The 17258-nt window shown below is 38.4% G+C and overlaps 1 protein-coding gene across 4 annotated transcripts in view; it reads right to left on the reverse strand.

Annotated features, from left to right (window-relative positions):
* CLASP1 (cytoplasmic linker associated protein 1) overlaps positions 1-17258 on the reverse strand; it is a 308815-nt gene that overhangs the window by 110416 nt on the left and 181141 nt on the right. For all 4 annotated transcript variants that reach the window (XM_057301388.2, XM_057301390.2, XM_057301389.2 and 1 more), the window contains exons 10-18: positions 14395-14468; positions 12962-13054; positions 11841-11986; positions 10700-10835; positions 9562-9632; positions 3649-3708; positions 2772-2849; positions 809-976; positions 132-181 (exon numbers count right to left, since the gene is read on the reverse strand). In XM_057301388.2, coding sequence (XP_057157371.1) covers positions 132-181; positions 809-976; positions 2772-2849; positions 3649-3708; positions 9562-9632; positions 10700-10835; positions 11841-11986; positions 12962-13054; positions 14395-14468 — 876 coding nt within the window. The remainder of the gene's footprint in view (positions 1-131; positions 182-808; positions 977-2771; positions 2850-3648; positions 3709-9561; positions 9633-10699; positions 10836-11840; positions 11987-12961; positions 13055-14394; positions 14469-17258) is intronic.

Below are 17258 nucleotides of genomic sequence, written 5' to 3' on the forward strand. Positions count from 1 at the left end.
CAGGCTACATTCAAGCCTAAGAAGGAAGTGAGGGCAGGCCGTTGGCCTCCTGTGCCTGGGCAGCCTCTTGCAGCTGCACGTACAGCCCACCAGAGCGGAGAACAGGCCTTCTCCACGGCTGTCAGTCTCACCTCTAGATGTGGTACTTCCAGTAGGACTTCTTTTGGCAGACAGCGGACGACTAAAAGTAAAGATGTATATTATTTGTTACATGTACTGTACCTGAATTAATACAAATACAAACTACAACAGGAAATTATTACAATGAAGAATTATTTCAGAGTTTTCAGAATTTTTTGGGCAATGTGAACCACAATGTTATAAACTCCCTGATTCCCAACGAAGCTTTAGCAATCTATTTTGGATTGCCTTTCAAATACAGAGAGTGAAATAGTAACTACAGACAGAAATTAGAAACACAGAGCAGAGATGATAATATATTAAGTCACAGAGTTTGAATGGCCTCCATTTCCAAACTTGTCTCCAGGTTCACACTTACATCCTCTGAGAAGACTCTGAAGCACTGGTGTGTATAGTTCACACTACTCCGTAATTCACTTATGTTATTCTAAAACTGTATTCTAGGACTGCCGTATACATGTAACTGAAAAACAGTATGGTAGAGACCAAAGCAACCTATTTCTTACCACTCCATGGTGGTATCTTACTTTGCACCAGGATCTACCTGAAGTAAGGGGGCGTTTTAACAAGCACACATGTAAAAACATAGCTAGAATTTGTGTTTTCACGTGACAAACTTTTAAATACAAATTCTCACATGAATGATAAGCAAAGATGAATCTCTTACTTTAGACTCTCTTGAGAGCTGGAAGACGAGCGGTCTGACTGAGGCAGAGACACTATGCTGTCTGAGTTCTTCAGGTGGGACTGCAGGGCTTTCTGGTAGGAGGACTCCAAGGTGTGGTACAAGTGCTCTGCTTCTCTGCTGAAGTGACTGTGGAAACCCCAGTAACATCTAGAGGAAACACACAAAATCCTGGTCTAATTCAAGGATCCAAACAGGTCTTTTGCTGAACTCTGGAGTACACCACAGAAGATTTTCAAGGACTGGAAGCCTCAGTTTAGCCGCTAATAGTAGCAGGAGGAGAGGGTAAACAAAGGAGACCTGGTACGAATCCTGGCCTCACAATTTTACTGTCTTTTAGACTATGTGCAAGTCACTCACCCTCTCTCAACCTCAGCCTCATTTATAACATGGGAATTAAAAAGCCTAACTTGCAAAACTGGGGAATCTTAGGGAAGGTGGAGCTAAACATCTAAGACTATACCTAGAACACAGGATAGGCTCATTAAAATGGCAGCTATTATACATGCAATTTTACATCTCTTGACACAAAGTATTTAAAATTGCCTTAGGTAACATGTGCAAAAGAAAAATTTTAAAATGTTCAGAGCTATTTGAAATCGGTATCACATTATAATTAAAGACCAAGAAAAAATGGGCCGGGGGTGGGGAGGGTCCAATACAAGGATAAAAACAGCATAAACAGATCATTAACAAATCCATTCCTAATAGTTTTTAGCAACGATTAATTATATCACTTATTTTGGTAGAAACTAGCAAAGAAAAAATTGGCACAAACACTTCATAGTTATAATAAGCTCAGAAACAAGTGAAATATAATTTAACTGTGAAGGCAGTCAAAGAGCAATAAGTACTAGATCAGGATGTATGAATGCAGCTAAGTAAAACCGTAATGTTGCAGGCTAGTACAATTAGATTTTAGCACATATCAATTAGGAGAGTTGGTCAACTATGAGAGTAAATTCAAAAAAAAAATCACAGATGCAACACTGGCAGTAGTTATCAATGCACTGCCCAAGAGAGAATGTCTTAATATCAAACTTCTGGTATTTACAGTCACACTGGCAAAAATTATTTCCAAGGCTGGACACAGTGGCTCACACCTGTAATTCCAGCACTTTGGGAGGCCGAGGCGGGTGGATCACGAGGTCAGGAGATCGAGACTATCCTGGCTAACACGGTGAAACCATGTGTCTACTAAAAATACAAAACATTAGCCAGGCATGAGGGCAGGCGCCTGTAGTCCCAGCTACTTGGGAGGCTGAGGTAGGAGAATGACGAGAACCTGGGAGGTGGAGCTTGCAGTGAGCCGAGATTGCACCACTGCACTCCAGCCTGGGCAACAAAATGAGACTCTATCTCAAAAAAAAAAAAAAAATTTCCAAGGAGGTAACGAATACAGAGGCCATGGCCACATAATTGGAGGAAACTCAGTCCTAATGGCAAAAGTACCTCACTTGTTGAGACAGAAACAACAAGTTATCACTGTGATAATCCCAGGCATTAGTCGATCCAACTCCCCTTAATAAGATTCACACCAAGGAACCACAGATGCTTGCAAAGAAGTGACTGCAGGGAGAGAATTCCCTGTGACCAAGATTTTTCATGGTAAATCATTAAAGCAGCTTTGGATTACAATATGGCTTAATGAGTAAAAGAATACATTGAGCATGTATACAACTGCCTTCCAGAGCTATGTGATGATTTGTGACGAATGTAAAAAACGAGCATTCTTTTGTCTCACTCAGTCCTGTTTATTTACAAGGTTGAGTGATGTTATTAAAAAAAGAGAGAAATATTCCAAAATGGCCTTTTGGGGGTCATGTTTAAAAGTCATGGTTAACAAATATGTTCAAGTAACTTAAGTTTTTAATAAGGCAATCCTATAATTCATGTGAAATATAGAAGAAGTTAATTTAAAAAGTGGTGTACAATAGAAACTTACTTTCTGGCTTCTATTCTTGCTTCGGAATCAGCATCATGTATTCCCTTCTTTATTGTTTCAGCTAATACCGATATGTGTCTAGATATTTAGAAAAGAAAGCAGTAACAATCACATATGTATGGTTTGATGCAAGTGAAACCAGGTGGGAGAAACAACTTCCAAATGGCAACATGGAGCTGGGAGCCTCTGTGCCAAGGCTGGTAAGTTCCCATGTGGCTGGGCAAAGCACGGCACTCCTACCTACAGCCCTTTAATTCCCAACCCTGCCCCAACACCCTAGCGCCACTCCAACCCACCCACGCCTAAGGACTTTGATAACCCTATTCTCCTGTGGGACTTTTTTTAAAAAACACAAGCTGATTTTTTAAAAATGTGCACTTATAGCTCAATCTTTTACAAACCCAAACAACAAAAGCTTGTGTTTTTCACATCAGAACTAGTTTCTATGGAAACTGTGAGATAATCACCTTAACATTAAATAGGCTGTCTACATCAAATACAGAGGGAGAAAAAGAAAACTTTCAAATGAGTGAAATTCCTTGAAGGATCTAACACTTGTCTACTAACAGCAACTTTAAACAGTTACCTCATGGGAACTGACAGGAATGTCAAGCAGCAGGGCCAGAGTCAGTAACAGTTTACATTGGCTCTGCAGCTGTCAGAATGCACATGGACATAGTAGTATTTCAACCAATGAAATTCACTAAAAGCGTCTGTGAATATTATGTGGCCAACATCAGTAAAACAACAGACGTAGTCATGAAAACAAACGCATATATTCCTCCATTCTTACAGAAAGCCAGCTGGACCACTCACCAAAGCATTCACTCTAAAGACTCAATTCAGAGGGAAAAATGGTTTCAAATCAGATGCTCACCGTTCTAGTGAATGTGTCTGCCATTCTTGTAAAAGCAAATCTAAAAATTCAAAACAGCGCCTAAAAAGTATTAAGAAATACACAACTTATTAATACATATTTTAGTGAAAATGAAAACGGCATTTTTCTTAAGTGACCCAATACTATTTTTTATAATTAGTACATTTCTTCTGATTTTTATGATTAGAAAAACAGAACATAAAGAATGAATCAGAACTGACTAAAAACCAAAGCAAATGAAAGTAATTAAGCACCTATTAGTGCCACAGGGACACAGGGACAGGATCCAAGCATTTCTCTCCAATCAGAAGCTTGCACTTCATGGCAACATCACTGAAAGGACTTACCACTGTCATTCATTTTTATACTATCCTAAGTAATATGTTAATAGAGAATGTACACATGCACAGAAGATCAACAAACATGACACAATCAGGTCTTTGCATTAATTTCGGAGAATGCTTTGCACAAAAAAAGTTAAAAGTACCTTGAAAAACTAAGTGCTCTCCATATTTTCATGCTAAGGCCCTAAATAGTGCTTAAAATGGATTTTCTCCAACTACTTTGCTTTCCTCCAACCAACCAATAGAAGGATGTTTCAGCATCCTTCTATTTAAGCCTTTTCACTTTTATGATTTTTCTTGGTCTGATTTGTGCACAAAAACAATTTAGATTACATCACCACTTCGGGTTCTACCTCTACAAAATTTTCTTTTTCTGGCCGGGCACAGTGGCTCACTCCTGTAATCCCAGCACTTTAGGAGGCCAAGGCGGGCGGATCACTTGAGGTCAGGAGTTCAAGACCAGGCTGGCTAACATGGTGAAACCCCATCTCTACTAAAAATACAAAAATTAGCCAGGCATGGTGGCGGGCACCTGTAATCCCAGCTACTCAGGAGGCTGAGGCAGAAGAATCACTTGAACCCGGGAGGCAGAGGTTGCAGTGAGCCGAGATCGTGCCACTGCACTCCAGCCTAGGCGACAGAGCGAGACTCTGTCAAACAAACAAACAAACAAACAAACAAACAAATAAACATTTCTTTTTCCTAAGTCTAGCATTTCTATTTTTGTATGAATAAATCCTAATAGTCCTAGGAACCCATTCAAGAACACACAAATCAGAAGTAAAATCTTTCTCTAAAGAAATGACCAGACTTTCTTTCCTACAACCTTCCCAATTCACAACTTATAATCCATACACAATCACTCAATAAATCAAGGCTGGGAGCAGCGGCTCACGCCTGTAATCCCAGCAGTTTGGGAGGACAAAGCAGGAGGATCACCTGAAGCCAGGCATTTGAGACCAGCCTAGGCAACAAAGCAAGACACTGTCTCTACAAAAAATTTTTTAAAAAAAATTAGTTGGGCATGGTGGCATGCACTAATAAAGTCCTAGCTATTTAGGAAGCTGAGGTGGGTGGATTGCTTGGGCCCAGAAGTTTGAGACTGCAATGAACTATGATTGCACCACTGCACTCCAGTTTAGGGAACCAAGTCAGACCCTGTCTCAAAAATAAATAAATAAAAATAATTATTTACTGACCCTTTACCCCATGCTAGATGCTGGAGATCCAATGATAACCAAGACACAGCCCAGAGAACATAAGAGACAAACAGTTACACTGCCAGAATGCAAGGGGCTCCAGCAGCTCACAGGAGAGCCATGCAGCTTGGTCCTAGGGCCGGCAGTGGTGGGGCCAGAGCGGTAGAGCAAGCCTTTTCAAAGGAAAGACACCAACTACACACACACACATTCCTCACCATCACCCTCCCCATTTCCTGCCCCAATCCCCAATCTAGACCATGTTTATTCTACTTTCACCCTTTTGCCTGTGGCATTTCCCAGTCTGGGTTTTTCTTGGCTCTTTACTGCACTTATTCCTACTCATCTTTCAAAATGTAGCTCATTTTTAACCCATCTATGAAGCTTCTTGGGAAAACATCAGCAAGCTTTAATCACTGCTGTATCTGAACTCCTAATTCCACTATATATACGTTAATGTCAGAGTGTGTGTAACCCATTTGTTACCAATTCTACGAAGCGAAGCTAAGTACAGGCTGAATATGTAGCTAAGAAGGTGCACTGCCTTGCTTACACTGCCCTCTTAAGCTCCCTCTCCCTTTCTGAGGGCAGAGGGCAGAGGGACTGGGCAAGATGGTCTCTATTACTTCTCTCAGCATTAAGACATACAGTTCTGACTGATACCCACTGGCTAAATACAGAAATAACAATCTGAGTGTTTGGTTCAGAAATTGGTGAGGGTGGCGGCATTTCTATTGTCACAATAACTGTAGGGTGCTACTCATATTTAGTGCCAAAGGCCAGAACTGCTAAATGTTATGAAGCGAATTTTATCTCCCTGCCCACCCCCTCCCCTCCAAAATTAATATGCTGAAGTCCTTACTCTCAATGTGATGGTTATTTAGAGATGGGACCTTTGGGAAGTGATAAGGTTTAGATTAGGCATGATAATGGGGCCCTCATTATGAGATTAGTGTCCCTATAAGAAGAGATAACAGGTAGCTTGTTCTTTCCTCCTTCCCACCCTGCTCTCCCTCTCTCCCATGTGAGGACACAGGAAAACACTGGTCTACAGGCCAGGACGAGAGTCCTCACCAGAATCTGACCTTGCTGGCACGCCGACTTTGAACTTCCAGCCTCTAGGCCAGGGGTATCCAATCTTTTGGCTCCTCTGGGCCACAGTGAAAGAAGAATAATCGTCTTGGGCCACAAATAAAATACACTAACACTAATGATAGCAGATGAGCTTAAAAAAAAATCTCATAATGTTTTAAGAAAGTTTACGAATTTGTATTGGGCATTCAAAGCTGTCCTGTGCTGCATGGTTGGACAAGCTTGCTCTAGACTGTGAGAAATAAATCTGTTGTTCATGCCATCCAGTCTGTAGTATTTTGTAATGGCAGCCCAAGATGATGAATCCCCTAAACATCTTACAATGTTCCACAACAAAGATCTGTGTCATCTTATTGGAGAAATTTTGCCTTACGCAAGGAAAAACACATTCTGAATTTCTCTTGGAAACCTAACAATAGCGAAATGAAAACAACAGCAGCAAGATGAAAATAACAACAGCCACAGCTGCAACAAATTAAGCTTTCACTAAATGTTTTACGTAATGATTGTGAATCCTCCAAACCTTATAGAGGGGTACCTTTATACCTAACGAGTCAAACGAGTAAGTGGGAGAGGAATGTTTCAACTGATGCTGGTCAGGTTCTGAAGTTCATAATCATCCCTCTGGCATGCCAACTTCACATTCTCATCTCTAGGGGAAGCTAAAGCTGTTCCACTCTAACCCCAGGAGAAGCTGAACCCTAGGTCAAGGGTAGATTGCATTCCCCAGGGTACGCACTTGAGCCGCACAGTAAGGAATTACATTTTTTCAGTGGAAGGTATAAATTTCTTTTTTCGTGACTTTAGATAGCTGGATTATTCTTCTTTTCTCTTTTTGTCTTTCATGTAGTTATTAATGAGATGGATATAAAACCAACTACTAGGTATATATCCCAAAAAAATGAAGTCAATATGTTGAAGAGATATCTGAACTCTCATGATTATTGCAAGACTATTCACAATAGCCAAGATAGGGAATCAACCTAAGTATCCATCAACAGATGAGGAGATAAAGATAATGTAGCATATATACACAACAGAATCTATTCAGCCTTAACAACAACAAAATAAATCTTGTCATTTAAGACAACACAGATAAACCTGGAAAATATTATCTTAAATGAAATAAGCCAGGCATACAAAGACAAATACTGCATGATCTCACTTAAGTGTGGAATCCAAAAAAGTCGACCCAGGCTTAGTGCAGTGGCTCACACCTGCAATCCCAGCACTTTGGAGGTTGAGGCCAGCCTGGGCAACATGATAAGACCTTATCTCTACAAAAAATTTAAAACTTAGCTGGGGGCGTGGTGGCGGACGCCTATGGTCTCAGCTACTTGGGAGACTGAGGCGGGAGGATCACTTGAGCCCAGGAGTTAGAGATTGCAGGGAGCCATGATTGTGCCACTGCACTCTAGGCTGGGTGACAGAGTGAGGTACCACCTCTAAAGCAAACAAAATTGGACTCATAGAAGCAGAAAGTAGAATGGTGGTTCCCAGAAGCTGGGGGTTGGGAGACTGGGGAGATGTAAAGCATGCAAAATGTCAGGTAGATAGGAGTAAGTTCAAGAGATCGATTGCACATCATAGTGATGTGACTACAGTTAGTAACAACATATTATATACTTTAAAATTGCTGAGAGTAGATTTCAAGTGTTCTCACCACAAAAAAATAAGTATGTGAGGTGATACACATGTTAAAGAGCTTGATTTAACCATTACAAAATGTATACACATTATCAACACAGCATGTTGTACACCATAAGTCTTCACAATTTTTACTTGCCAATTAAAAAAACAAAGATTGGGCATGGTGGCTCACATCTATAATCCCAGCACTTTGGGAGATCAAGGTGGGAAGACTGCTTGAGCTCAGGAGTCTGAGATCATCCTTGGGCAACATAATGAGACCCCCGTCTCTAAAAAAAAAAAAACTAAAAAAAAAAAAAAAGATTAGTGGGCCATGGTGGTGTGTGCCTATAGTCCCAGCTACTTGGAAGCCCAGGAGCTTGAGGTTACAGTGTGCTGCACTCCAGCCTGGGTGAAAGAAAGAAAAGAAAGGAAAGCAATAAAGGAAGAAAGGCAAGAAAGGAAGGAAGGAAAGGAAAAAGGAAAGAAAAGGAAAAAAAGGAAGAAAAAGAAAAGGGGAAGGGAAGGGAACAGAAGGGAAAGGAAGAAAAGGAAAGGAAAGAAAATTTTTAAAAAGGCGGTCTCTGGCCAATTTGTTAAAAATAATAAAATAAATTTTAAAACGACAAATATAGAGCTGCTTCATGCTTAAGAGGGTCTTGTACCCACAGAAACCCAGCAGGATCAACAAGACACCCCAGGAAAAAAGGTAAACGGCTGGCAAAGGTCATCTGGGCTCTAAATCTTCGAGTGAAGGACTCTTTCACAGGGCTAGGATCAAGACACACAGCTAAGGGAATGGGGCCAAGAGGTTGCCCAAGCCTGCCAGTAATTATCCTATAAGACTCCCAATACAGTCTACTGGAACAGCTTTAGTGGTATTCATGAATTCCCTGAAAACCTACACAAAACTATTCTGTACATTTACGACTTGCTGGAAAGAGGGTTCATAGATTTTAAAAGACTCTTAAAACACTCAAGAATCACAGGTCTGAGCTGAAAGAACACAGTCTTTATTCCTCACACGTAGTTTAGGGCAGCTTGCCAGGACATATAAGATAGGGACTTGGGAACAAACCCCTAGCTAGTTACCCAGGTTGTATTTGCCTGTGTCTTCTGGGTATATCTCCCACAACTGCACAGAACTAAGTGACGGTGAAGATTCAGAATCCCAGAAATCGCTAACAGAAGATGCAAACACATACCTTTCCCCTCACCTATGTTAATACAAAACTATTGCCATTGATGTTTACGGAATTTTTTTCTTGCATGCAGTTACTGCCTTTACTCAGGGAATAGGGCAGATCGATGACAAAGGTGGGAGGATTATCACAGGAAAAAAATGTACAGGGAGTCCTCTCCCCTTCTCCTTCTGCCACTAACACCCAAACTCACTTTCTCTCACACAGACATATACATACACACACACACACACACACACACACACACATAGAAACATAATAGAGGTTGTCCACATTCATTTCCCAAAATATTTAGATCTTGATTCTTCAACTCAAAGTCATTTACTGCAGTGATTTTAAGTAATACTAAGCATGTTATACATGAAATTTTATCCATGGAAGGAGATTTGGAATTTGTTTTGGTTTTTAAACAATTCAAAAACAATGAGAAAATCCTTTAAAATTTACCTTCTAACTGCGACAGACTTAGAGGTACAGTTGCTTGTTATGACAGGTATTAACCTAGGGATGTGTGTGTGCTGTGAAGAACAACAAAAAACAGAGGTCAACACTTGCAAATACAAAAACAAAACAAAATTAAGAGAATCACTTCCTTACTAACCTACTTATAGCACATATATATTCAGATTAGAATGTCAGTGAGTTTTAAAAGAAAAAAAGAATTCACAGGATATTGTCAAAAGCCATTAGAAAATTTACAGAGTTAAGAACAGGCAACATGATGACATGAAGATAAGCCTAAAACAATCATTAGTATGAGGTCTAAATTATCTCAGCTGTAGAGATCTGAGTGGGTTTAAAAGGAGTCATCAGACCAATATATTTTGATACTATTTCAATGGAAATGTCCAAGAATGACCTTGGGTTTCACAGTTAAAGCAGGCAGTGCAAGTAAGAACAGTAAGAACTTATAATACAAAGTAAATAACCAATAATCAAGAATATTCTGGATAGATTTTAGACAACATCATCAAGCCTCAAAGTTTCACGAGCTGCCTCTGGGCAAAAATGACTTGAAAGTGGTGGGGAGGTAATGTGGAAAACCATTTTAAACCTTTGTGAACTATTAGATTTTGTTAAAAACCTGTGTATAAATTACTTGGATAATTATTTAAATTTAAACAAACAAGTGCCTAGAAAACCTAACCAAAGAGAACATTTTGTTTCGTGCTTATGTGCAATTAGTTAAACTTTTGGGTGAACAGTAAAACCACAAGCACCGATACCTAAAACGGAAGGACTGGGACTAAGGAGGTAAGACTAAGAGTAATATCCGAGTAACAAGAATACAATATAAACTCAGAAGCAGACACCGGATGTTCGAACATTTTAAACCAATAGTGAGTTAACAATCAATACCTCATTAACTTTATAACACAACCATAATTCACATTATGGATTATAAAAAGCTCACATGCCACAATTAAGTAGGGGGAAAAGATGATATATATACAAAATTCCAATATAATTATGCTAATAAATTTAATGACTCAATATAATTATGTTAACAAAAATGCCTCTAATATTTATCAACCATCAGTATTTACCACTTGCTTATTTCATGCATGGCCTATAACATACTTACCCGAATAATTAACCTAACAGCTACAACACCAGATGTGGCCATAATTTTGGCACTGTTTGGAATTAAATTAAAGATAGTTGGCATAATGGCTTCAGCTCCATGGTCAAACTTATTCCCCAGAACTGATGACAGATGCCTAAAACAAGAAAAGGATACTGGACTGTAGTTATTTTTCTTAGAGACAGTGAAGCATATAAACCACTTAACATCTAGAGCCTTCATTTAAAGTTATCTAGAAAGGACAAGGGTCTGAGATTTCCGATGTGCATGTTAAGAACTTGGCAAATAGTTCTTAGCCCAAAAGTTCTGTTGTTGTTTTTTTTTAAAAAAAAACATTTCCAACTAGTCTGTGGAGCTTTTTGTTTGTTTTCTAGAGGCAGGATCTCACTACCTTGCCCACGTTGAACTTGAACTCCTGGGCTCAATCAATCCTCCCACTTTGGCTTTCCAAGTAGCTGGGACTCCAGGCACATACCAGCCCACCTGCCCCAGCTAGTCTTAAAATAGCAAACAAACTGATTATATTTTAATAAAACACAAATATGAAAAAGCACCCTTGGCTCCTTTTTCTTTTTTCTTTTATCTTAACATAAAATATTCAGGCTTCAAAATCTGACTTCAGCCAAAACTTAAAACAGCTGCAATGCCTCCTCCTGCTGCTGCTGCTGCTTTGATATTCCGACATACATTCTAACACAAAGTTTTAATAGCTTTGATCACTAGTACACGTACAGCTAGAATAAAATTTTACTGCAGTAAATGCCTTTAACTTTATAACTACAGTACTCTTCTAGGAACAAACATTCTGATAAACACGCTATTGCCTGCCAGCAAAAATCAATGAAAAATCAGAGAAACAGGATTTTATAGAATTTCACTTTTCCATATTAATAACTGCTTCAAAGTTTGAAATAAAGGCTTCAGAGCTATGTCACTGAATAAAATTTAAAATCTGTCACACTTCACATAATTGAGCAAAAAGTATTGTAAAACTACTGAAAGAAGTGTTAACTGGAATGGGTCTTGGAGACTAGTCAGAAGTTACATTAAAGAGACCCAGCTCACATGTTCAAGGAGACATCTCTGAAGCTCTGTGGTGACACTATTTTATGGTGAGAATATGGAGCATCGCAGTCCTTACCCCAACGTGATACAAGCCTCCCGCACTACCTGAGACCGCAGGTCCTTAGCAGAGAGTTTAAAGGCTCCATCCAAAAGACGCAAATGTTGAAAGAAGTTATCATACTCAGCAGCACCAGCCAAAAGTAAAGATCTAATCTTTTTTAGCTAATGGAATAGAGAAAATTCAGAAAAATAGAAAACAATTCTAACACAGAATATACACAACAAAAGAAGTCATCAAATACAAAAGAGATCATTGTTAAAGTTCAACTGATTAGAAAGCTTTCCCAAAAGAATTCAGCCAGTTAAATATTAGCTAATACAATAAACAAATCTACATATCACAAATAAGACTAAATAATTTTTAACTAGAGTATTTGTGACACATATACTATAATTTCTGCAAAAACAGTTTTACATTTGAAATATCTTAAAGTATTTATAGATCCTACAACACTAATGATAAATAATTTAAAACTTTTGGCTTGTGAAAATCCCCTCCTAAGCTTACCTCCCCGCGACACCCTACTTCAACTGCCATTTATTTAAGAATCAAAGGAAGAAGCATTCCTGTAGTATTTATTATCCTCCACTGAACCATTAAATGGCTGGTCTGAATTTGAAATACAATATAATGGCAATTGTACCACCTCTCTTCTTGCCAGCCAACCAGTAGAAAATAGCCTTCTCAGATAAGACACACCCTCACTTTAATGCTGAGCCCACTTTCCATTAATCTACTTTTAAAAATAAAGGAGACACAACTTTCTAGCAAGTGATAAGAAGAAAGAAAAGAATATTGGGGACATACACTAAAAATGCCACAAAAAAGCCACCTTAAAGGCAAACAATCACAGAATGAAATTTCTGCTAAGGTGAGAGTGGAGACTATTACCATACATTCCACAGTCAGGTCTTTGTTAAAAGACTAGGCGATTCATAAAGGTGTAAGGTGGTGTGTTTTCAAAATAAAAATAAAAGGAGACACTCTACTAAAAAGGTGAAGTATAAATATGATAATTTGAATTTAAAATATGTACTATTTAGAATTCATTAGAGCTGTCCCAATTTCACAATAAAGTATTTGAGATATTTAAATACATCTTATGAAAATGTAATCACATGAAGTCAACAGCTTACAGCATTTACTCTCTGCTCCCAATCATGCTTGTCATCAGATAATATTTCCCTAATTTTGTTTATGGATTCCTCAAGGTCTCGGCTGGAATAAATCTGTAAGCAAAATTAATTTACAATCAATATAAAAACATGCAGAATAAACAGATTATTTCTTAATTACATGAAGTCAAGAACATTAAGTATGGTAAAAGAAATTATTTTTTTAAGAAATACCTATGAGAAAATATCTGAACAGTTTTGTCTATAATGAGGATCTTTCTCACTACAAATGTGTACCCACAAGATTTGCTGCCATATGTGAATAACCCTGCCTCAAACATAGCTTTACTATAAACTTAACAGATGATTTCATGTACAAAGAGAAACAAGGCTAATGGGAAACAGCCAGTGATGCCTAAGTCATTTCTCACTTAGTATTATCTATAACATGACACTATACCTATAAATTTAAACAGTTTCAAATCTACTTTCTCATTTATCGCCACATCTTACCTAGAAAACAGGTAAGGTACAGGGTATAATCAATCTTGATGTATGCTGGGAAGGTCAGGTCAAGTACTTAAGGATGAACCTGAACCCGAGATTGTTTTTTGTTTAAGACACTGGGAATCACTCTGTCGCCCAGGATGGAGTGCAGTGGCGCAATCTCAATTCACAACAAACTCCACCTCCCGGGTTCAAGGGAGCCTCACACCTCAATCTCCCGAATAGCTAGAACTATAGGCACAAGCCACCATGGATGATTTTTGTATCTTTTATAGAGATGAAGTTTCGCCATGTCGCCTAGGCCACTGAGATTCTTGTTACCTGCTTTATACACATATGGCAACCAAGGTGGCAAAGAGAGTTGTACATAACAGACAGTAAGTGCCACAGGAATCCAGAGCACAGACAGTCAGTGTAGGCTGAGGAAAAGTATTAGTCTCAATCAGCAACAGACGATACTAAGGCACAAAGCAGTCAAAAACTTGTGGCTGTAACCCAATTTTTATAAATAATCTTTGTTTCATCTGTTAGGTACTTAAAGTGAAGCATCAAAGAAGGTATAAACTAAGCTCTTATTAAACCATTCTCCGTAACTTTTCAGACACCAAAATCCTTCAAACTTATGAATTTTTTTTTTAAAAAATCCCTAAATAAATATACTTTTTTTATTCTCTAATTTAGCGTCATCTATTTCTTTCTCTTTTATGTGACCTGATCCATGAACTTAATAATAGAGCAACCAATGTCTTTCCCGTTCTTACTGAAAGATTATCTTGGGCCTTGACTTTTGCTCCAACATTTTCTGGTCTGCACCTCAGATCTCCTGTAGTGCTGACAGTTAAAATTACCTGACCTAGTAAACAACATTACATAGGCAGAATTGAAAAATAAAACTTGAAGAGTAAGTTGATCCTTGTTTGTAATCATACTCAAATATCCTCACTGACCTGTACTACAGGTACATCATCAAATGCTTTAATAAAATCCTCTTCATCAACAGCACCAGCTCCTTCTTTTGCAGCTGTAAAAAAGAATTTTAAAAATGTAAACAATATGAAACAACGTCTATAACACATACACTGAAGAAGTCTAAACATACACAATCAAAATTACATTTTGGAAGATTCAGAACATTTTTTAAAAAGGCTTCATATAACTTTGGAGTGTCATGAAATTGACAAACATTACTGACTTCATATCAAGATGAAATATAGTAATTCTACAATGCTATATACATTAGCTTAAGGTCACTTAGACTACCTGTTTAAGCAGGGAGGGTATGGGTTTTAAAGGATTTAGATATTGTATTAACATACAAGTCCTTTGAAAGATTCCTAATAAATGGATCAAGCAGAAAATTTAATTCATCAGGGAATAACTTAAATTGTTATTACTGGGAATCCAGCATAACATATTTGTGAACATTCAAACAAGTCCTAAATAATTTCACAGTTTTATTTAACTTTATATTAGTTTGAAAACATTTCTATTTCCTTGAACTCATGATAACTGTCATTTTTTTCACTTAAGAATCAGTTACAAGTTTCTCCTACAAACTTACCCTAAGATGCTTTGTATAATTAAAAGTATTGGAGAAAGTATTTCTTTTTGCTAATATGAGCTCCCCTTTATGTATGAAAATCAAGTGATGCTTTATCAGATTTTTTTCACATTGTAAAAATTGGTATCTATAGTCCTCTTCATAACCCCCATTAATGATTAACATGGATTAGTCTGATTGCTTTTCTAAGACCTTCTTACCACTCATGTATCTGGTGTTCAGGGTCCTGATAACTATCCAGACAGAAAGGGGCTTTAAAGACAATCCCAGGTAGCAGTAAATGTGTGTCATCACTCTTGCTGAAGATCACTCACACTGTGGAAAAGCTAACTACTATAAAGGATGACTGTCACTCACTGTGATGTGGTGCTCTGTGTCTGTTTTAGCATAAAAACTGGATCCCATTGAGCAGATAGGCCCTGAATGCCTCCTTTGCATAAGGCCCTACACCATGTACCCACATATACCGAAGAGGACTCAAAGGCCAACAACAGTCCCTGAGCCTAAGCTATCTGATGAGGAGGAGCTAATCAGGAAATTCATGACTATGGCATTAAACAACATGGAAAAAGGATAAGTGCAGGGCTGAAGGGGAAAACTGGGCTGATATGTGCATAATCTACACAGCAGGGACTTCTGGAAGGGGTATGGACGCGAGATGGGAAGGAAAGCACCAGTCTAGTAATTTTCTTTTTTATTTTATTTTATTTTATTATTATTATACTTTTAAGTTTTAGGGTACATGTGCACCATGTGCCGGTTAGTTACATATGTATACATGTGCCATGCTGGTGTGCTGCACCCATTAACTCGTCATTTAGCATTAGGTATATCTCCTAAAGCTATCCCTCCCCCCACCCCACAACAGTCCCCAGAGTGTGATGTTCCCCTTCCTGTGTCCATGTGTTCTCATTGTTCAATTCCCACCTATGAGTGAGCAAATGCGGTGTTTGGTTTTTCGTTCTTGCGATAGTTTACTGAGAATGATGATTTCCAATTTCATCCACGTCCCTAAAAAGGACATGAACTCATCATTTTTTATGGCTGCATAGTATTCCATGGTGTATATGTGCCACATTTTCTTAATCCAGTCTATCATTGTTGGACATTTGGGTTGGTTCCAAGTCTTTGCTATTGTGAATAGTGCCACAATAAACATACGTGTGCATGTGTCTTCACAGCAGCATGATTTATAGTCCTTTGGGTATATACCCAGTAATGGGATGGCTGGGTCAAATGGTATTTCTAGTTCTAGATCCTTGAGGAATCGCCACACTGACTTCCACAATGGTTGAACTAGTTTACAGTCCCACCAACAGTGTGAAAGTGTTCCTGTTTCTCCACATCCTCTCCATCACCTGTCGTTTCCTGACTTTTTAATGATTGCCATTCTAACTGGTGTGAGATGGTATCTCATTGTGGTTTTGATTTGCATTTCTCTGATAGCCAGTGATGGTGAGCATTTTTTCATGTGTTTTTTTAGCTGCATAAATGTCTTCTTTTGAGAAGTATCTGTTCATGTCCTTCACCCACTTTTTGATGGGGTTGTTTTTTTCTTGTAAATTTGTTTGAGTTCATTGTAGATTCTGGATATTAGCCCTTTGTCAGATGAGTAGGTTGCGAAAATTTTCTCCCATTTTGTAGGTTGCCTGTTCACTCTGATGGTAGTTTCTTTTGCTGTGCAGAAGCTCTTTAGTTTAATTAGATCCCATTTGTCAATTTTGGCTTCTGTTGCCATTGCTTTTGGTGTTTTAGACATGATGTCCTTGCCCATGCCTATGTCCTGAATGGTAATGCCTAGGTTTTCTTCCAAATTCAACAACCCTTCATGCTAAAAACTCTCAATAAATTAGGTATTGATGGGACGTATCTCAAAATCATAAGAGCTAACTATGACAAACCCACAGCCAATATCATGCCGAATGGGCAAAAACTGGAAACATTCCCTTTGAAAACTGGCACAAGACAGGGATGCCCTCTCTCACCACTCCTATTCAACACAGTGTTAGAAGTTCTGGCCAGGGCAATTAGGCAGGAGAAGGAAATAAAGGGTATTCAATTAGGAAAAGAGGAAGTCAAATTGTCCCTGTTTGCAGATGACATAATTGTATATCTAGAAAACCCCATTGTCTCAGTCCAAAATCTCCTCAAGCTGATAAGCAAGTTCAGCAAAGTCTCAGGATACAAAATCAATGTACAAAAATCACAAGCATTCTTATACACCAATAACAGACAAACAGAGAGCCAAAT

This window comes from Pan paniscus, chromosome 13 (assembly GCF_029289425.2).
Source record: "Pan paniscus chromosome 13, NHGRI_mPanPan1-v2.0_pri, whole genome shotgun sequence".
In the NCBI taxonomy this organism is placed as follows: Eukaryota; Metazoa; Chordata; class Mammalia; order Primates; family Hominidae; genus Pan; species Pan paniscus.